The sequence below is a fragment of the Crinia signifera genome, chromosome 4, assembly GCF_055691185.1.
Source record: "Crinia signifera chromosome 4, ASM5569118v1, whole genome shotgun sequence".
Lineage (NCBI taxonomy): Eukaryota > Metazoa > Chordata > Amphibia > Anura > Myobatrachidae > Crinia > Crinia signifera.
In genome coordinates, this window is record NC_139220.1 from 44,094,398 (window position 1) to 44,117,427 (window position 23,030).

The following is a 23,030-nucleotide window of genomic DNA, read 5'->3' on the forward strand; positions in this document are numbered from 1 at the left end:
TTATTTATGGTCAATGTAATAGACAAAATCAATGCAGTGACTAACAATCATATGTGGCCAAACAGACGCAGATAATGTCCCTCAACAAAGAATTAGCCCTAAGGATGACATATAAGCAAAATTAACTTAACTGAATAATTTTCCCAAAATTATCAATAGGAAACTTTTGGCCTAGAGGCACCGTAAAATACATAGGGTGCCGTAATTCAAAAAGTTTGGGAACCCCTGTTCTAAAGGTAAAATTACAAATCATATAATAACATCTACGTCAGACAGAGGGTCTTACTTTTAATATACAAACAGTAATATACAAACAGCAATATACAAACAGTAATATACAAACAGCAATATACAAACAGTAATATACAAACAGAAGGTGTTGGTTACCACCCTACATTTAAGCTGTACATTGAGTGCATTCCTTCATCAATGCGGACCACAAGTAGCCAACAAACATGTTTTTATGCATCTACACTAGGCATGTCCAAACGGTGGCCCTCCAGCTGTTGTGAAACTACACATCCCAGCATGCATTGCCATAGTTTTTAGCATTCCCTAATAGCAATACTGTGGCAAGGCATGATGGGACTTGTAGTTTCACAACAGCCGGAGGGCCATAGTTTGGACATGCCTGAACTACATGTTGTGCTAGGTTCTCTCTTACATGGGGTGGTTATACCCAGGTTTGGTTCACATCCTTCCATGTGACAATAATTTTTTGACTACTTATTGAAGGCTGCTGCCCTGACCACAGCCAATTACTGTAGATGAATACTTTCATATGGACAGTGGTTGGTTATAGAAAACTTTGTACTTATTTATACATACAGGTGGTGGAGAAAGTATGGAAAGACCAAGGTAAATGAAGCTAATTAAAAGCAACTCAACTCAACTTCAACTCACGTGTCAATTGGTTAAATAACTTCTTATCATGGACATGTGCGCTGCCCTGGTTGCCTACAGTCATGACCACCAGGAAGGAAGCACTGGCATAGGGGCAGATGTTTTAAGCCTCACAGAGAAATAAAGTGTAGAGAGAGAGATAAAGTACAAACCAATCCTCTCCTAACTGACAGTTCCAGGCTGTGTTTGAAAAATGACCGGAGCTGACTGGTTTCTAGTTTAGAAGGGGGTTTGTTTGCAAGAGGCAAACGGTAAGACAAATGTGCTAGTTTATCTCTCTACACAGCTTAATATATCTGCCGTTTAGAGAGAAAACTGATTGGTGTGAAATGCTTAGTAGGAGCTTCAGTGACCAGAACGCTTGATAATAATACTTGAGCAATGATGGTCTATGGCAATGTCACTGTTTAAGCCTGAGGAATGAACATCATCAGTAAAGGCAGTGGGTAAGAGTAATAACTTGCAGGGCATAAACCATTCATGACACCTGAACAAAGTACAGAAAATGGATGACCATAAAACGGGGAAAGGTCATGTGGTCACATAAATCAGCCTTCAACATGAGCTCTAACAACATGTCTATGTGCGGCCATCCTAAAGAATTGTACAGCTGTTGGTATTTATTCCCAACAGTGAAGGGTTCTGTTGGATTTGACAATGTTATACTGTAGGCTTAATTGGTTTAAGTGCACATTACCTCGAAGGCCGATCATCTACACCCCATGCTATAGCAGTTGCTTCCTGATGGTTGAGGTGTCTTCCAGGATAGCAATTCTACCAAAGAATATGTGACTGTCATTGCCCAATGGTTTTATTAAGGGGACACTGATATTATCCATATGCCATGGACCTCTCAGTCACCAGATAGCAACCCAACCAAGCTATTCCGGAATACTCTGGAAAGCTGTCTGAAACATCACTTTCCTACATCCATCAACCAGATGTCCGGTGAGGTGTTTTTCTTGTGGAAGTATGGAGCACAATTCCACACATTGGCAGGGCAGCCAAGACATTGGAGGGGGAAGGGGGGGGGGCTTGGTACTGAAGGGAGTGGCCACCGTATAGGCCATGGCGAAGTCCTGTGAGGTAGCATTTCTCAATGGTGCTCACACAGGATAGCCATGGCATCATGGGAAAGTGGTTGTGTCTTTACCATACTCCCAAGGACGGATGTACCCATCTCACCTACCTCCTCTCGGCTCTCTTGGTAGATTCAATGCCATTTAGTAGACTGGCATCTTCTGGTGGCTCGGTATCCTCTATAGTAACTTTACATTGGTCTTTCCATTTTTTGCCTACAGTCTGTATCAATGTCTTGTTGTAAATAACTATTCAAAAATATTTCTGACTGCCACTTATAGCTTCATATAAATGATAAAGCTACTCAAACAACTTACCCATGTTCCTCTCGATGTGGATAAACAGGTATTCTATGCGTGACAGAAGGGGACATGTGTGCACTTCTCATACAAGGTACTGGCTGAGCATTCTCTCCCGATCCATTAGCAGCTGTAGTGACAGTGTACGTTAGAGACCATGTGTATGACTGCATTGCACCTACAAACAGAGAAGTAACAAATAACATGACTCTGGGCCTGTGACTACACCTCTGCAGACTGTGTAAGTGGACCTGTCATTTACACACAGTAGACTTCAGCTATAAACCGCACTGCAAATGCCTTGGATTGGACTGGTGCACGTAGACCAGTGGTTAGCAATTATTTCAGGTAGGGACCGTTTAACAAGGTTTAATAAACGGTTGATGGCCGCCGCGTGGCTCAGAACACTCCCACTGCATGTCTCCTTATTATGAGCTCATTTGAAGCTCCTTTAAATTTGAGCAGCAAACATACTAATGAGTTCTGAAACAGTAATGAAGGAGCAACGCAGGAGTTCTGAGGCTGTGAGGTTCCTCAGCTCTTGACATCACATTACTAATGTGCTACATACTAGGGATGGCCATCAAAATCATCGATGGTTCATGGCCGATGTTGAATACTTTTGCCATTGATGGGGGAGAACCAGATGGTTTCCCTCCATTGATGGAACAGCAAAACAATGTTTTGCTTTTTTTTTTCAAAGTGCTGGGACACAGAGCATAGCTCCGCCCCCAACACCCGCAAAGCCCCCCCGTGTTTTGATTGGCCCAAAGGCCAATCAATCAAACACAATGGATGACCATCGATATGTACAAATATCGATGGTCATCCTTTGCATAGTTAAGCACTATCGATGGCCAGTTGCAGAATTGCCATCAATGGCAATGGCAATGATGGCCATCCCTACTACATACAAGTTGTTTAGGGATATGCTGCAACATGTTGGGACCAGTCACGGGGCAGGCGCCATATGACCTGTAGGATTTATTTAGTCTACCAGAATACTAGATGGCCAGTGCACTGCAAGGTGCAAACCTATCCTCCACATTTTTAGGGAAAGCCTACCCAGACTAGACGTAGAAGCCCAGGCTTGGTGGGATGAGGAAAAAAGTGCAGTGTGCAAAATTGAAAAAGTCACATAAGCTCCCATCTTATTGTATAGTATAGTCACATCTGTCATTACACAAAACTTGTACACCCACATCGGGATGCAATTTAAATCCCGGCGGTCGGGATCCCGGCGTTCAAAATCCCGACGCCGAAATCCCGACACTTTCTCCCCCCCCGTGGGTGTCCACGACAACCTCGGAGGGAGAATAAATTAGTGTGCCGAGCGTAGCGAGGCACCGGGCCCGCTGCGTGGCGAGCGCAGCGAGCCCGCAAGGGGGGGCGATCCACGTCCCCCTCTTGTCGGGATTTCGGCGTTCGGGATTCCGGCGTCGGGATTTTGAATGCCGGGATCCCGACCGCCGGCTTTTCACGCATCCATAGCAACCAATTAGAATATTGATTTAATATATCTATTATGTTCCTGAAAGTCATAGCAAGAATCTGCTTGGTTACATAGAACCATAACATGTGACATTAGATAAGAACCACTTGGCTTATCTAGGCTACTATAAACACATGTACTTGCACAAAGTTACAAACTAGGGTTTATTTTTGGGTACTTGTTTCCTAGAACGGCGCCCATCGCGGGCATCGCATGTACATCGCATGCCATTATAATGGCATGCGATGCGACCGTTGCGATGTCCGCGACTTTACATAGAAATGCATGGTAAAATGTAAATTGCATCGGTCGCATCGCATGCGGCCAAAAAATCGCATGCGATGCGACCGACGCGATTACCGATTTTACATAGGGAACGATGTTAAATGGCCCAATTGACCCGATTTCACATAGGGAACAATGTTAAATGGCCCACAGACCCCAAATAGCCACCCTGAAGTGTGAAATGGCCCCCCCAATTGTTAACGCCACCCCATGATCAACGTCAACCCGAAGCGTGGCGAGTGCAGCGAGCCCTCGATGGGCTATCCACGTCGGTGTGGAGTTGAGAATAGAAAGTGTGGCGAGCGCAGCGAGCCACCGAGCCCGAAGCGTGGCGAGTGCAGCGAGCCCCGCGAGGGGACGCGGATACCTGTGAAGCCCACGAGGGAACGCGTATAGCTGTGAAGGTATCCGCGTGCGCTCGCCACACTTCGGGCTCGCCATACTTTCTGATCTCAACTCCACGCCGACGTGGATAGTGGGGGTATGAAAAGGTCGGAGCACGCGTACTGCCGCCGCTCGCCACGCTTCGGGTTGACGTTGATCGTGGGGCGGCGTTAACAAGGGGGGGCCATTTCACACTTCAGGGTGGCTATTTGGGGTCTGTGGGCCATTTAACATTGTTCCCTATGTGAAATCGCGGTAATCGCATCGGTCGCATCGCATGCGATTTTTGGGCCGCATGCGATGCAACCGACGCGATTTTTTTCCTTGCAATGCCTAAGATCAATATCGTGGGCGCCGTTCTAGGAAACAAGTACCTATTTTTGTATTGTGTAAGGAAACCGGAGTACTTTGATGAAACTCATGCAAAAATGGGGATAATATACAAACTCCACATAATTAGGACAGTGGTGGGAATCATCCAACCGATGACTGGTGCTCACCTTTACACCTTTAAAACTCACTTTGGTCTATTTTTTACATCAGCCCTAGCCTCAGAGCACACTTTCTATCTCAGAACACAGAACACACAAACTTTTTAGAGTGAAGATAATTTGAGAAGGAAAATGGATGGGAAACAGTAGAGCAGGTGGGAATGCACACCACCAGTACAGGGAGAGAGAGGACAGGCTTCCCCTGCAGCTGCCTCTCTCCCCAGCTCAGCATACGGCACTGAGCAGCGTGTGCTGGGCTGGGGAGAGAGGCTGTGCTGTGGCAGCATCCTGTCATCTCTCGCCCCACAGCGCGGCACCCTGCAATGGGGGAGAGGGACCAGGACCCCTCCATCAGGCCGGGTAAAAAGTACCAGTCCCCATAGGTGCCGATTTATGTTTTTACTGGTGGGTGCTCAAGCCAAAAATATAGGGGAGTGGCTTCATGTGAAAGGGGCGTGGCCACAAAATAATACTGATTTATATTACGCAGCACAGTTGTTTACAATATTCAAATTATGGCAACAGTGCCAAATACATAAATGCCCACACAGTGCAGGTACAAAAATCCCCCCACAGTGCCAAATACATAAATGCCCCCACAGTGCCAAATACATAATTGCCCACACAGTGCAGGTACAAAAATCCCCCCACAGTGCCAAATACATAAATGCCCCCACAGTGCCAAATACATAATTGCCCACACAGTGCAGGTACAAAAATCCCCCCACAGTGCCAAATACATAAATGCCCCCACAGTGCCAAGTACATAAATGCCCCCACAGTGCAGGTACATAAATGCCCACACAGTACCTGTGCCAGCGACGAGGGAGGGGGAGTGCAGTGGGACACAGGCGAGTGGGCTGCTGCTGAGCGGGTGGGTGCTCATCAATTTCCGTGGGTGCTCGGGCCCTCAAGCACCCACAGAATCGGCACCTATGCCAGTCCCCCCTCCCTCTCGTAACACTGGACCTATCAACCAATCAGCTCCTAACTGCCTTGTTATTATTATCATCATCATTATTTAAATTTTGGTACTTATTTCCTAGCACGGCGCCCATCGCATAAGATTGTATGCCTTAATTAAGGCATACAATTGAAAAGATTTTTAATTGTATGTACAATATCGCATCTTATGGATCTCATCTTTTAGATCTCATGGATCTTATGCATCCATAAGATGCATAAGATCCATGAGATCCATAAGATAAAAGATCCATCAACACCAACCCGAAGTGTGGCGAGCGCAGCGAGCCCGCGAGGGGCGGCGATACGTGTCCTCCAACCTTTTCATACCCCCACTATACAGGTCGGCGTGGAGTTGATTTTATATAGTGTGGCGAGCGCAGTGAGCCCCGCGAGGGGACGCGGATACCTGTGAAGTAATGCGCGTGCGCTCGCCACACTATATATAATCTACTCCACGCCGACGTGGATAGTGGGGGTATGAAAGGGTCGGAGGATGCATACCTCCGCCCCACGCGGGCTTGCTGCGCTCGCCACGCTTCGGGTTGGTGTTGATGGATCTTTTATCTTATGGATCTCATGCATCTTATGCATCTTGTGGATGCATAAGATGCATGAAATCCATGAGATGCGATATTGTACATACAATTAAAAATCTTTTCAATTGTATAGATTGTATATCTCGTCGATCTCGTCCATGCACAAACACATAAGATGCATGCAATGCTTGCGATATCGTCCCGACACATACAATCTATGGCGCCGTGCTAGGAAATAAGTACCTACATTTTTATTTATATGGCGCCAAACCGGATCCGCAGTGCCCAGTTACAGAGTACATAGACAAAAAAACCTTGAAAACAGTTCAAGGCAGTATGGTACCAGTAGAGGGTATATAAACGCATCTGCATCAGAAGACAATATTAAAATAACTATTAGAGTGGTAGAAAATGGAGGGATGTGGTGCCGTTGAAGGGAGTATGGAGTAGAAGAAGCTCTAAGTGAGAGGATTGTCACATGAGGAGAGAGGGCCCTGCTCGTGAGAGCTTACATTCTAAAGGGGAGGGGCAAAGCAGACAGGAGTGACACAGATGGGGTATACAGTGATCATGTAACAGAGGGTTAGGATATTACTTTCTGTGTTCGAAAAAAGTCAGGAGCTGGATGATTGGGATGTTATCTCTCTATTTTATCTCTCTATGCAAAGTTTAATTACATAAATGTGTCAATATTAGAATATAAAGTTAGTTGAGAGAGAATAACATTACAAATAGCATATGGGTAATTCTGGAACATAGGGCCTTACTCTAGTTCACTCTTTCTGTCAAATTCCTTCTCAGATGAACAAGACCATGTGCACTGCAGGGGGGCAGATGTTATAGGTGCAGATAGAATTAGATTTGGGTGAGTTATTTTGTTTCTGTGCAGGGAAAATACTGGCTGCTTTATTTTTACACTGCAATATAAATCTCACTTTGAAGTAAAACCCGACCCAAATCTAATTATCTCTGCACAAGTAACATCTGCCCCACCTGCAGTGCACATGGTTTTGTCCATCTAAGAAGGATTTTGTCAGAAAGAGTGAACTAGAATAAGGCCCATAGTATGGAGGTTGACATCTGCCATCTCAGTATGGAATTGCCATAGTTCATATAAGCAAAGATATAAACACTTTTTAATCCAAGTCTCACATTAAAAGACATTGATCGGTATCAGATAATTATTATATAAGGCCAGTGCAAGTGAGAAGCTTCATTATAGATTAACACAAGAAATAATGCATTGATATATATAGCAGGTATTTTTCTTTGGAAGCATTTGCTACATTTTCTTCAAACGACCGAAGATAAAAATGCAGCTTTCATTTACTTTGTAGAGGCCGGCCGGGCCGAAGCATCGCCAACATCTAGTGAAGGCCTATTGTTTAGGGATTTTTCTGCAGGAAAGATTTTGTACTGCGGACCACCCAGCTAGCGAACTCATTAGTATTTGTTTATGTAAATGAGCAGGGGAGAAATGTGAAAAATGTCAAACAATGGGCGCAATAAGTGCTATCATTTGCATTCCTATACAGACTTATATATATACGGCCAACCAGAACAGTCTGTGACACCGGTGTGCATGACAGACCGCCAAAGAAAGCAGCCGTTCCCAGTATCTGATCACGGTTGGATAATCCAGAGAACACAATGACAATGTTGTACCAAACATCACAGAGAGATCAAAAATAAAGTTAGAGTACTTTAGGCTTCTGCGCCCAAGCAAAGACTTTTCTACATCCAGCAAAATAAAATAAAAATGTAAACGAAAGAAATTCTGCACAGCTTTTTTGGAACATTGCAATGCAACATTTATTATATCTTTAAATATATAAAAAAAGAATGTTTGTTTGTATGTGAATATTCTAACCAGCTCTCAAGGTGAAGCTTCCTAATCTTATACAGTAATGTAGTATCGAAAAACTAAGCCATTAAACCACACAGCGACAATGCAGCAATGCTACAGATTGATAAAGTGACAGATTTTTTGTTGTAAATAATTGTTTGATGAAAGGAAATCTAATCAGAGCTTTTATATATTTTCTAAATAACAATTAACAATAATAATTTGCTAATATATAAGAACTGCTACACATTACAAATGGGACCTGAGCAATGCCCAGATGTATCAAGCTTCAAAAAGTGATAAAGTGGAGAGTGATAAACAACCAGCTCCCACTTGTCATTTTTCAAACCCAGCCTGTAACATGGCAGTTAGGAGCTGATTGGCTGGCTGTTTATCACTTTCCATTTTATCACTTTTTACATCTGGCCCATAACATTATGACTGTACCATTCTGGTCATAGACAAATAAATAGGTTGGCCCAAATCCTAAAGTAACAACTGATTGCAGATCTCCGAATCATTGTTACATAACTTCACATTTTATTTGAATAAAGTTATCCTAAGGTCACCTCTCTACATTTCCTAGCACAACAGGTCACCGTGGGCGGTTCCAAAAGCAATAATAAAAACTTATTTCACCTGCAAATATTTTATTTTATGGGTCTAGTGCACTTTTACTATTTGCACATACCTCCCAACTGTCCCAATTTTCGCGTGCCAGTTCCGTTTTTTGGAGGACTGTTCTGCTGTCCCACCCATGGGCAACAGTGTCCTGCGGTATGAGGCAGTTGGGAGTCCCCCTGTCACTCACTGCTCTGTTTAGCAGAGCAGCTGAACATCTATTCACGGCATACAGAGTGGCAGGGGCCCGGGGGCATTCCAGCAGCTCACAGAGCGCAGGCCATGTGCCTCAATGCCAAAAACGGTAGGCGTGGCGTTATTGTCAAGCCATGCCCCTTTAAACCGAGGACACACCCCTTTAAACTGAGGCCATTCTAGTGTCGCAAGCCATGTAAGTTGTTAGGTATGATTGACATGATTCTTAAACCATGAAAAAATGATTTACTAATGGTATCTAGCACAGTGGATCGCTTATGGTAGACATTGGTTCGGAATCAATTAGGTCCCTAAGGCATTTATGTCAATAATGAAATACCAAAAATAGTGAACATGTTTTATTAACCTTGAAAATAAGGGCCCGACTTGCTGGGCTGCAAGTTTTCGGGAGTATTCACCGCCCTGCCAACCTGTCCTGCCACCTCTGTGCATTGCTGCAAATGCATTTGAAGCAGTGCACACAGGGGGAAATCCATTCGGAAATTCAAATGGATTCCCCCTGCTCGCAGCCGCCGAGTCAGTCTAGATGTCTGACGTCAGCGGACCTCCCTACTAACGTCCAGGCGTTCCATCCTCAAGCGCCCGGCACCTGTCAATCACCTTGAATTTGGCCAGTGGAAGGCTAGCCTAAGTATGGTCCATTCACAAGGGGTCCCCACGCATGCGTACAGTGTACTGTGTGCATGCGCGGTTGTTCGATAATCAGAACGGCTGTAAATTTGCAGCCCTCCTAACAATATATATATCCTGTTACAATATAGGTCCTTACACTCTGAGCGATTTTGCCCAGAGTGTATGGTCAGCGATGATGGGGAAAATTACTGGGCTGAAAAAAGATTTTCACCCGTTTCAGTGATTTTCCCAGGGGTGGACGACTTTCCATAGCAGGATGCTGTCCACCCCGTCGCTGTAGGTAAAACCAGCAGATGGGGGGGGGGGGAGCAGCGATGATTCGGGAGCGCACGGCTCATCGCTGCCCCCATACACACTGGGCGGCTTTTGAGCTGAAAGCAGCTCAAGTGACAAAACTGAGCTGCTTTCAGCTCAAACTCGCCTGGTGTGTACGGGCCTTATGTCTGAACAATAAGCCATAATGGGACAATTAGAAGTAGGTTAAATGGTGTTTATACAGTAGCTTTCCTTATATGGGTTATAGCACCTGCACATTTAAGAACTGTATCAATGTAATAAGCACATAATTCCCCCTGCAGATAAATGTATGTATTCATACAGTAATGCCTGGTACACACCAGGACGACTAGGGCCCGATCCCCTCAATCTAGATCCAATTCCGACCAATTGGATGTAGATTGTGTGGTGATTGGGCCCTTTTCTGGTGTGGACCGATTCCGATCCGATGCGCAGTCCAGCGGGTCAGTCGGTCATTATTCAGATCCTACCTGCTGCAGGTAGGATCTGAAGAACGACCATACTGCCGGGTGCGGGTCGCCATCAGATCGGACCCGCTCACGGTGCACATCGTGAGCGGGTCTTGCCCCCCGTATCATCGTGAGCGGGTCTGAAGAAACACTGACGACCCGCTCACAATGTGCATCGTGAGCGGGTCGTCGTGGTGTGTACCCCACATAAGTGTTTATTTAACCGTCTTTAAACTTCTGCCAATGTATTTTTTAGTCTCCCTCATGAAACTGCTTTATTGAACTTTTTCATGAAACTAGCACAATATAATACTGTTGTCGTATTGAAAACTAGTAAACACATCGTTAAACCCAAATCATGGATTTAAAGGTTAAACGCTCTTCATGGGGGTAGCCTGGCCTTTTCAGAGTGTACTAACACGGTTTTCTCTAACTGGAATGTGTTGTTTTTTGCCGTGTTTGCACTGCAGACAAGTAATCATGGCGAGCTCTTAAACATTTCACTGCTGGGTAAACTTGCTGAGAGAATGCTAACAAACAGGCGGCTGAGTGTGAGAACAACACGAAAGTTCCCGGCAGTAAAGTGGAGACCCTTTTGGAATCCAGTAAGATAGATGGGCGAAGTAGAAGCTGCATGCATTGGTAATGTGTGCAACATTGTTCCATCATAAGCTGTGGGCCAGGCATTGACCAGAAAGGCATACATCACACTGCTCTATAAACAGCTCACTCAACAATAAAGACATCAGTGGAATGTAAAGCAGAAGCCTTTTGCCCAAGGGAAAGTCCCAAGACAATAAAAGAAATCTAATCATCGTAAATGGTCATTTACGCTGTATAGTCGAAAGTTTGAAAAAAGCACCGAGCCCCAAGCTGCCATAATGTGTGTTATCTGTACCCAACATTTCCAAAAGTAACTTGGAATCTAGAACTACAGACAGCGGAGTGAGACAGGGCACCAAAGATATTAACCAGTGTTAGTTGGTTAAACGTATATTTTATTGAAAAGTATGGTAATCTGAATGGGAGGCTAGCAATAGCACTGGGCATGAACTAAAATCAACTGTTGGGTACAAAAAGTAAACAAAATAATTAAAGATAGATAGATAGATAGATAGATAGATAGAAACACTAAGACACATTTTCCAAACAGATTTTGTAGGATACCTTCAAAAACTAAGGGCCTGATTCAGAAATACCTGCAGGTCCCTTGCAGCATTCAGATTCCTGGTTATTGTGTATCTCCGCCTGTGCAAGGTCTGTTCTGTACATGTGCAGAACAGACCCTGTGATGTTGACCAGGGCCTGATTAACCAATAGGCTGATGGGTCCTGGGGAGGTGGGGGGCTACGGAGAGGTGCAGCGCCAGCGCAATAGATTGTGCTGGGATGGAAGTGATTCCTGGTGCTGCTGGAGTTGGGGGTCGAGCAAGGTCTCATGAGGGGAAGCCGGGAAATTGAGATCCTGTGAGAGCCACGGCTGGCTCTGCTAATGGGGCTGAGATTGATGCCACTGCCGCCATTGCCAGCACTGCTAGGGAGGTAAGTGTCAATATAGTAGCTGAGTCACCAAGACAGGGACACTGAGAAGAGGAGAGCCTGTGAGAGCCGCGGCTGGCTCCACCGTCAAGACTGTCATTGATGCCACTGCTGTTGTTGCCAACACTGCTAGGGCGATAAGTGGCAATATGAATGGAGCTGAGGCATGAGTCTGATTTTTAGCTGATTATAAATAAAAAAAAATTGGTGGGGGGGAAGGGGTGGCGGCCAATTCTTTATTAGCCTAGGGCGGCTGAAACCCTTTATCAGGCCCTTATGTTGGCTGCAATTCCCCTCTGCTGCTTCCTGATGGAGAGGCAACAGCGTTGAGAAGGTTGGGAGGCCTGCGTGTTGCCCCAGTTTCTGGTAGGGGGGAGTCCACGGTCTGAGTGCAGGGCTGCAAAGAGGTATGTTGGGCCCCAGTAAAATGGAGGTGTGGCCTAAGCATGGGAGGTGTGGCCACCTCCTGCTATTATACAAAGAGTGGTGGTAACCTGCGCTCAGGACTATTAGTGGCTGGTGTATAGTAATTCTGATGTGCACGTTGCTATAAATAGTGGTATTGGTACAAATATAATGCTGAACTGCACGGAAGTAACAGTGGTGACAGAAATGCAGTGTGGTGATGTGCACAAGGGAAATATGAATAACCAGAAAACATGAGATGTACAAACCATGAGATGCACAATATATGCTACAAGATCTGTCGATCTTCTTCATATAATTCCCTCCTCTCCAGTTTTTTTCCACTAATTTGATTCCTATTACTGTCAGGTCTTTTGGGTTCTGGTTATGTACGTCACGGAAATGTTTGGATAGGTTATGGGTGTCTTTGCCTTTTCTTATGTTCCTAATATGCTCTCCTGTCCTTATCCTTAAAGTCCTGATGGTCCGTCCTATATACTGTAAGTTGCATGTGCATGTGGCTAGGTATATCAGTCCCGTACTGTTGCATGTGATGTGATCCTTAATTTAAAATTGTTCTTGTGTTGTGGTTGAGGAGAAAGTGGTAATTTTTCTTGTGTTTGTGTTTTGCATTTTACAGTATATGCATGTTCCACATTAAAAGAAACCTGCAGTCTGGGTGGTCCTGGTTTGTTTCGGTATGTGATTGCATGTGAGCTGTTGTTTCAGGTCTGATGCCTTTCTATATATTATTTTGGGTTTGGGTGGAAGGATGTCATTGAGTATTTCATCTTCTAGTAAGATGTGCCAATGTTTGTTGAGTATTTTTTGAAGTTTGGTCCTATCTTGGCTGTATTGTGTTATGAAGGAGATTTTGAACTGTTCGCTACTGTCCTGTGTCTTGTGTTTGTATGTTAGTAGAGTGTTCCTGTCCAATGCTGCTACTTATCTGTATGCTTCTGTGACGTCTTCCTCTTTGTAACCTTTGTCCCTAAACTGTGTGCATAGATTAAGTCCCTGTGTTTCGTAGTCTGTCTGGTTTGTTTAACCAGTTGGGGTGATGTCCGCTGTTAGATAGAATAAAACTGTTTACGTCTACAGGCTTGTGGTATGTGTTTGTACAGATGGTATTATCCTTGATGAAAATATTCAAATCGAGGAAATTTACTTCTTGTTGACTATACTGGGTTGTAAAGATGATATTATGCTGGTTGTAATTGAGCTGTTTGGTGAATGCTTGTAGGCTGGCTTCATCACCCTTCCAAATGAAGAGGATGTCATCTATATACCTCTGCCAGAGGACCAGATTCTCCCCCAGCTCTTGTCTTGCCCAGATGTTCTCCTCCTCCCATTGGCTCATGAGGAGGTTCGCATAGCTGGGGGCGAATCTGGTCCCCATGGCGGTCCCTTGAATCTGTCTGTAGTATGTGTCTTTGAACCAGAAATAGTTATGTTTCAAGATGTAATGGATGCATTTGATAATGAATTCGGTTTGTGATGGTGGTATATCTGGATCAGTTTGGAGAAAGTGTTTCGTGGCTTCTATCCCTTGGTCGTGCTGTATTACTGAATATAGTGAGGTGATGTCGCTGGTACATAGCCAGAGTCCTGGTTCCCATTGTGTGTTCTGTAGTGTTTGAATAGTGGCCGTTGTATCTCTGAGGTGTGATTTTTGTATGCAGACGTGGGGTTGTAGCAAAGTGTCAATGTATTGTGATATGTTTGATGTCAGTGAGTTTATTCCAGATATGATGGGCCTTCCTGGGGGTTGTGTTGTGCTCTTGTGTATTTTTGGGAGGTAGTAGAAGACTGGTATCATGGGGTTTGAATTGTCAAGGTGGTTGTGTTCCTTCTCTGTCAGAATGCCTGTGTCCTTTCCTTCTTGTAGTAGCTGTCTTAATACTGTTTGGTATTTGTCTGTTGGGTTTGAAGGTAGGGTTTCGTACGTGTCTTTGTCGCTCAGTATCCTCAATGATTCTTTGATGTAATCTAGTTTAACAGTACTATGCCTCCCCCCTTGTCTGCTGGCTTGATAACTAACTCTTTGTTGTCCCTTAGTTCTTTGAGTGTGTCTGATTCTATCTTGGTGAGGTTTAGTTTGGGTTGGTGTTTGTTGGGTTTTAATTGTTCCAAATCGTGTGTCACTAAAGTCTCAAATGTGTCAATGAGGTGTCCTTTCATGTGTTGTGGATAGAAGTGTGATTTCGGGCGAAGGTTTGTGTGTTTGTATGGGTCCGGGTCTTGTGCTTTCTGTTGTTGATATGGTGTGGCTTTGTGGTAGTATTTTTGTAGTGACAGTTTCCTGATGAATTTGTGTAGATCTATGTAAGTTTCGAATTTGTTGAGTTTGGCTGTTGGCGCAAATTTTTGTTGAGTAGAGATATGTGTCTTGTTTCTAGGTTGATACTGCTGAGGTTGAAGATTCCAGTGTTGTCAGGTTATTTTCTTGTTGTGTTTTTGTGTTTCTGCTTTTGTTTACATGAACCACCTCCTCTACACCCTCTTCTAGTGTTTCTAGCTTCCTTTTGTTCCTGGTGGTTCTGTTTGGTGTGAGTGTCGGATCGTCTGTCTGTATGTCTTGAGTCATAGGTTGTGTTGGTCTGCAGGCCCTCTGACCTGCTGCCACCTCTACAAAAGTGTTGTTTGCACATGGTTCGATATGGGGTGCTCTGTGTTTGGTAGACTGCAGTTGTGTAATATGCTACTATCTGCGTTGGCTGTAACGTTGGATCCTTGTTCGAATGAGAGTCTGGCTATAGTCTCGTATATGTCGCTCTCTGTGCTGTCTTCACTGTAGGTGGAGAAGAATGTGCTGTCTAGGTCTTCTGAGTGATTGGTCGGTCTTTGTGTGTGGTAATTCGTTGTTGGGTGTAATGTGTTACCCTGGTGTATCTTTGTCATATACTGCTGGTACGTTAGATTCAGTCTTTTATATACTGGTGATCTTATGTTGGGGTTTTTTTGGGTTGTTTTTGTGTGGGATGTTTCTTCCTAATGGGTGTTTTGTTCTTTCTGTCTGTTTGGTCAATATTTTTGGAGGTTTGTGTGGGTCTTGGTCAAATGTGTTGGTCTTTGGTTTTCTTGGTTTTTCTACTGTGTGCAGTCTTGTCTCTGATGATTTTGGATTTCTTTGCTGAGATGATTTTGTCTTCGTGTCTTTTAAGTCTGCCTTGAGTCAGTTTCTCTAATTGGAGGAAGTCTGGGTTGGTTTTATATTGTTCTAGGGTCAAGTTCAATGCTTGGATCTCTAAGTTTACTGTTTCTAGGTCTACCTTGTGTGTGTCGATTATAAGTTGGATAAGTTTTCTTGAACAGTCTGTTAGGATGTCTGTCCACTTGGTCATGAAAACTGAGTCGGCAAGGTGGTGTGTCGGCGTTTTTTTTGATTTTGAGTCCTTTGGGTATGGTCTCGTTGTCTAGGTACCACTGTAATGTCTTTGTGTCCCACCACAGTCTGGATTCTTTACTGACTGCTTTTTCTAGGCTGAAAAAGTGTCACAATGTCTGGCCATTCTGGTAAATGTTGGTGTTTGTTTTTAACTCGCTGAATACTGTGTGTGCTACATTTTCTCTATCTGTGTGTATGTCACGTAGACCCATTGGTCAGGAGCCGCTGCCTACGGTCTGAGAGATACAGTAGAGAGACAATAGGGCAAATAACACACGTTTCCCACAACCAAGATGGCCGAAACTGCCTCCATTTACTAACACACCAATGCCATAAAAAGCCCTCACCACAGAGGCCCAGCACTCCCTGAAGAAGGCTAGGAAGCCGACACGCGTAGGAGAATTAACCCTCCAACACCTTTCTTTCAAGCTACTACCCCATCCATTCTTTCAAGCTACTACCCCATCCACCTAAGTCTCCTCCTGGCCGGGAGTTGAGCGCACAGGAGCCGGCAGGACAGTGTCACCGGGTGACGGTGAAACCCCGCGCCGCAACCCGGAAGTGACAATCCCGCTCAGGCACTGTGGAGCCGGGCTCGCCACACAGCCGCAGCGCTGAACGAGCTCCGGCAAGAAGGACTTCACAAGCGGACAGAAGAACCGGGACCCAGAGGAACTTTGCAGCGGTGAACACAGGTGAGAGGTGCACTGCGGAGGGGACGGGACACCAGCCCTTCTGCACTACCACCCCTGTGCACTCACCCACCCCCATTGTGACTGTGACATTTCTCTCTCCCCTCACATCTGGACTGTGAACTCACCCCCATCCCGCTGCCCAGCAGCCCACCATAACCACCCCGCTGCTCAGAAGCCCACCATACCCCATCCCCACTTGCATACCTTTGGCAGTATTGTTGTGCATTATCACAATAAATCCATCTACTGCTTGCCTATACAGCCTATTTCCTTCATTACCACCCGTGTAGCATATATTGTGCATCTCATGGTTTGTACATCTCATGTTTTCTGGTTATTCATATTTCCCTCGTGCACATCACCACACTGCATTTCTGTCACCACTGTTACTTCCGTGCAGTTCAGCATTATATTTGTACCAATACCACTATTTATAGCAACGTGCACATCAGAATTACTATACACCAGCCACTAATAGTCCTGAGCGCAGGTTACCACCACTCTTTGTGTATTGTATTATTTCGCTGAGATCTAGGTCTTTTCAGCAGTAACCTTGCAGCCGTAACATTGAGTAGACAGCCCTCCTTCCTCTCTACCTCCTGCTATTAGGTCATGCCCCCAAAATTAGTACAGGAAGCGTGAAAAAGTCGAGTGGGGAATGTTATAAGCCACCCATAGCAACATCACATGTAAAGTAGAATACACATCTTAGTAAATTTCCCCCATTCTGTCAAAAAATGCATAACTGAAGGGGAGAAGCTGCCTTAAGGTATAAGAATGACATAGATTTAGAAGCTGATATTCCGTCACTCCCTTTATATGTTAACCCTTTCAGGTCCAACGTCTAGTCAGGCTCAACAGCCCTAGCGCTAGTAGCAGATGGTGAACCAATGGTGAGCCACATCGTTCAACATTCAATGCAGCCCATTTTTGAATAAAACATTTTTTTTTTTATTAATTCATTTAAACATTTAAACCAGACTGATGAGACAAATTTGGACTGCAAAGGGTTAATAACCATTCTCCTACCTGTCGTGACCAAAGGACCACTCTCGGGAGACTGGGTGCCACCAGGGGAAGTCGCTGAAGCAATTTCTACAGACGCTGAAGAATTAGCTGGCGAGAAGGGTATAGGAGAGGGTGTAGATATTGCAGGCTCCACCAGTATAATTTCTTCTACATCCTCTGAGGAGAATGAAATGAATGCAGTTAGAATAAACTATTTAGAAACAGGAACTGTATTTTATATAAAGGTGTGTACCACACCCTAATCTTCCCACATTGGTGTGATAGCAGGTACTCTGGCTACAGGAGCCTGTGTGGCCAGTAGATGTGGTCACTTCCCTCTGAACCCATCACTCCTTCGGATCCACTGTCCTGGTGAGTGTGTAGTAACACATCCAGGCAAAACTTAATTTCTTATTGGCAAGAAAAGCATTGATGAGAAATTACAATTAGTGGTTGTATAAAACGAAGAGCTAGTATGTAGTTTTGTTATTAAAATTTGAATAAGATAAATTGTTTGCTTTTCCATTTATTATGTCTTTAGACAGAAGCTAGCTCGTTCCCTGCTGGCGCGCTCAGTGACGCAATGTAAACACGGTTCGATTTGGTCTAATTTTTCTATTGGATTTTGCTTCTATCAGAAAAACTGAATCAAATCGAATAGACATTCAACGGTCATCAGTCGCATTTGATGCCGAATCGATCCCGCTGCGAGGCCCCCGTGGCATAGAGATCTAATAGAAGAATAGACTGTGCAGGCAGAAGTATATAGTATACAGTCCAAATCGAACGCGCTTTGCTTGCCGTACAATTCGATCCCAGTCCAATCCCAATCGAATTGGAATCGAATCGCAAGCCAAAATCGCACTGTGGGAACACCCCTTGATAGTGGACATGGTTGGAATAGTCAACAAACATGGACATGTAAAACCACAATAATAAACAGGTTGCAGAAATTCATATTTACCCTCTTTCTCTATCTGATCTCCGGGAGATTCAGTGACTGGGAGAGGCAGGGCCTCATCTGTGATGTAATGTTGTGATTTGCAGCATTACATCAGGGGGTGGAGTTACAAGTACAGCCAGCCTGAGGAATCGCCAGATCTCCTGAACTGGCGCAGCCTGGAGGACAGGAGCTCAATCTGGCGGGGACGCGTGAGCGTCTCACATGCTCACGCATCCCTATCAGCACAGCGGCAGGGAGATAGGTAGGGTTAGTGGGGGTTGCGTGCGGCAGCGGGGAAGCAGCAGGGGGGGCTGCGGCAGGCTCCAACAGAACGGGGCGTCTCATGCGTGCACGCCCCCTTCTGTCAGATGGCGCTCAGCGGCTCAAATGAGAGTTGCCCCATCTGTATATGATTCATTGAGAACTACACTATCACACCTACATAACAAGTGGACAGGATCCAGGGGAATTGCTCTCCAGAGAAATGAATCCGATAGTATTTTTAAATAAATATCCTTCTATAAATTATCTGTTCTTCAATTTTTTTCCGGAGGGTGTGAAATATGGCTGCCAGTCAAGCACACACTCTCACAACTTTCAGCATGTCATGTGAATTCAGAAGGGGAGTATTTTACAGGACACATAGCAGACAGAACATGCAGGAAAGTTCCAAAAAAACTCCTGTGCCATGTGACTGTTGTTGCCATGGTAACTCCATGACCCTGTGCAGAATTATATGACAATAATAGCAGAATCAAGATACAAACAAATGATGAAAGAGAAATATGAAAAATAAGTATTCTTACAACTTGCCACGGAGATTTATATAAAACACCTATCTCTTCATAGGATTCGAGCCTTAATACAATAACTAGTATATCTTTATTGCCTGTAAGCAATTTAGTATCAAACTTACCACTGTGAGCTTCTCCTTTCATTGCCCTCATGAGCTCATTAGCTCTCTCCTGGCAGTGTAGAGATTCCAACAAGTACAGGACATAGTCATCAAACATTAGGTGAATGAGGTGGAAGGAACCTGATGGGAACACAATATCATAAATTATAACAAAGGTTGCCACAGTAATATATAGTGCAGGCAGAAATGTTATGGGCTGGACAATGATTTAATGGGAATGCAGACTTTTCATACAGAGTATCCTTATTTACTAATACCAACATCTGAATAATAGTTAGTGTGGATAGCAGCAGCGGGCACTCTTGTCCTTGCCAGAGAAAGCCCCCTCTTTCCAGGGCAGCAGCAACAGCAAAGTGACATTAAACACTTCAGCGCCTCATTCTCTGGTTGGGGCGGAGCTTATTCACTGCATGAGTGGTGACTGAGTAGGCAGTGGGAGGCAATAGGAGGAGGGGAAAGTGTACCAGAATGAAGACTGTCCTGTTAAGCCCCGCCCCTCACAGAGCCCTATTGAGCCATAAGCCTTACATCCAACTACTCTACATTCCATATATTGATATTCCATATATGGAATACATACAGATGGCTGCAAATCCATTAAGTGTACTTACCTTCCCCTCCCCTCCCCTAACCATCCCTACCCGTAGCCTAACCTTTACTCCCCCACCCACCCCTTGCAGCCTAACCCTCCCCATTAGTGCCTAACCCTCCGGACTCTAATCCTCCCATAGTCTAGCTCTAACCCCCCTCCCCCCCATCCTACAGTACTAAACCCTAATACTACCCTCCAGCCTGACACATCCTACATAATTACAACCGGAATGCTGGCAGTCAGGAATCCAGCGTTGGCATCCTTATTGCTGTCAAGCTTTCATTCCCAGCCTGGTGCGAAATAGTCAGGGCGCCGGCGATGTCTGACTGCCAGAATCCCATCTGCCAGCATGCTAAACGCATCCCTACATACCACTATATATTAACTGGAGGAATAAATAACTTACCAAAACTTGGGGCACTGTGTAACGTCATATCCCGAATAACTCTTGTACCAAAACAAGACCAAATCAAGAGGAACTGTTGCGCCACCCTCTTCAATAAGCCGGGTTTCTTGGATGCTACCTGGAAAAGTAAGCAAGAGAAATGTACAGATACAATTATTATAAGCTCCAACCTCCACTTACTATTAGCTCATTTTTGTTATTTAAATGTGCCAGATATAAATCAATGATTACTGGTCACCCACTACAGGCCATGGGTTCCAGATCCTCCACATCCTAATTTTATTTCTATAATATCTACTATACACAGGGGCGTTTTATGAGAGGAGCCCACTCCTCTCTGCCAGGAGCAGCCATTTTCCCGCTGCTGCTGTCATTGCAGGACTCGGGAGGGGTAAGTATTTAAAAAATGGGTGCACCCCTTATAAAGACGCCAATGACTATACAGGACTATTAAAGCTCAGGTCCAAGAAAGCGCTGTTCAGCGGGCACGTGTCGCGACCATGGGAATGCACAGTATTTCATGGGCGTCCTCATGAAAAGGCTGGGCATTCCCATGGTAATTTGGAAGTGACACGGGGTGCCGGGGGCGGGCGGCTGACGTCATGTGACGGCCTGTCTTCTGCAAAATGGCCGCAAATATGTCAGTCTCCACTGCTTTACATATAATTCATATGTTAACTTACTTTTACAACACATCTGTCCACCATGGAATCCAGCCAATCAATGTATGATTCAATTGGGGATTGTTCTTCTAACAGATGATCAAACTCCTGATACACTGCAAAGATGAAACATTAGTAATAAGAATAATAATTTTATTTACATAGCGCACTTTCTCCAATAGGACTCAAGGCACTTAAGAGATAAAATAAATGTAATACGGTACAGTAACAATGAAGTACTGAAAAGTTTTCATAAACGATCCTTAAGGGCATTACGGAAATGCTTGAGTAAACAGGAAAGTCTTGAGGTTTTTTTTTTTTAGTATTCTAGGAGCCTCTTGCACTGTGCAAGGAAGTGAGTTCCATAGAGTTGGAGCCGCAAGACAAATATTCAATGCAGCCGGCTAGAGGGTTAAATGGCGGGGATCAACGAAAACAAGCGACCCTCGCCGTTTAACCTCCATGCCGTCCGCACACCATATTCAATGTTTTGGGGGCACCCATGCTGTCAGATGACGGCGAGAATTTCCACAAACAGCGAGGTATACGGCTAATGCAGGGAACCTGCTGCATTTAGCCATAAGCCTCGCTGTTTTGTTGTCCACAAACGCTGTTTGCACATCACGGCAAAAACCCAGCGGCATGAAAACAGCGTGTGCAGGGAGTCAGTTGAATACTGATAGTGCGAGCTGTGACAGCGAGCAGTCAGCACAGCTCGCAAAAACCATTGAATATACCCCTATAAGTTCGAACCCCAGATGAATTACGGGAGATCCTAGGTACTGCTAACAGTCCTTCATCTACAGATCGCAGTACTCGGTGGGACAGTATGGAATCAGAAGCTGCTTCAGGTACATTGGGTCTTGGTCATGTAGGGCTTTGAAACTCAGTATGTTAATCTTGAAGATGACTTACATCTTGTAGGCAGCAAGTGGAGGGAGTAGAGAATGGGAGTTATGTGGCTAGAACGAGTCGGGTTGGTTAATAGCCTGGCAGCTGTGTTTTGTACCACGTCAGTTTCAGGTTTATAAAACTGTACTCTGTGCCATGTCATTATTGGTATTGTATCGTATTGTATCGTATTGGTATTGTATTGTAGCACAAAGCACCTAGGAAGGTATGCTTGACGGGCAAAAGCATACCTTCCAACCATCCTGATAATCGCGGGAACGTCACGGTTTTCGGGGACATTACCGCATCCCTCCCGCCACCTGCAGTGTCCTGCGGGGGGGGGGGGACAGTTGGGAGTCCCCCGTTAGTTGCTGACGAGCAGACAATAGACGCTATGCGCACAGCGTCTATCCCCCGCATCCAGAGGGACTGGGGGCTCTATGAGCCTCAGGGCCATGCCCCAACATGGCCCCTGAGGCCCCCTTTGTGTGATCCCTGAGCAGCTTATTCCGTGTGAGCGCAGGTGGTTCCCTAAAAATTCCTTTTTTCCATAGCGTAAAACGGGCCACGACCCCTCATTTCGGCCACGCCGAAATACCATATTGCCATACCTCCCAACCTAGAAGTTGGGAGGTATGGCAAAAGGAATGCTGGAGCACCTGTGCAAGCCGAAGCAGATGGCATGTCCAATATTGTATATACCCTGCAGAGTGTCCATACTGCACAATATAACTGAGCTCCAATGGACTGAAATCCATATCTTATTATACATTCACTGAACACATTTTATGAGACCATCACTATATTATATTTGTATGTTGTGAGCAATAGAACATTTGAAATCATAGGAAGGCTTTTAGTGCCTGGGGCCTAGCACTGATACGTGACCCATTGTGCACTGATACGTGACCCATTGTACAACAACAGAAAGCCATGATTACAGTAAGACATTGCTCTATGGAAAAACACCCCTTGGGAGTTTCTCATTAATTCTAGGGTAGAAATACTTTTTTGGAGAGACCTATAAGACTTTTTATCCATTGGGAACATCAAGGACTACACCCAGCTTTTGCTAATATGTTTAATAT

General features: G+C 44.8%; 1 protein-coding gene across 3 annotated transcripts in view; it reads right to left on the reverse strand.

Annotated features, from left to right (window-relative positions):
* RFX4 (regulatory factor X4) overlaps window positions 1–23,030 on the reverse strand; it is a 106,953-nt gene that overhangs the window by 6,610 nt on the left and 77,313 nt on the right. For 2 of the 3 annotated variants that reach the window (XM_083181665.1, XM_083181664.1), the window contains 5 exons: window positions 21,073–21,167; window positions 20,390–20,507; window positions 19,392–19,511; window positions 17,554–17,709; window positions 2,301–2,460 (listed from right to left, as the gene is read on the reverse strand). In XM_083181665.1, the coding sequence (XP_083037791.1) occupies window positions 2,301–2,460; window positions 17,554–17,709; window positions 19,392–19,511; window positions 20,390–20,507; window positions 21,073–21,167 (649 nt within the window). The remainder of the gene's footprint in view (window positions 1–2,300; window positions 2,461–17,553; window positions 17,710–19,391; window positions 19,512–20,389; window positions 20,508–21,072; window positions 21,168–23,030) is intronic. The other variant, XM_083181666.1, reaches the window with a different exon arrangement.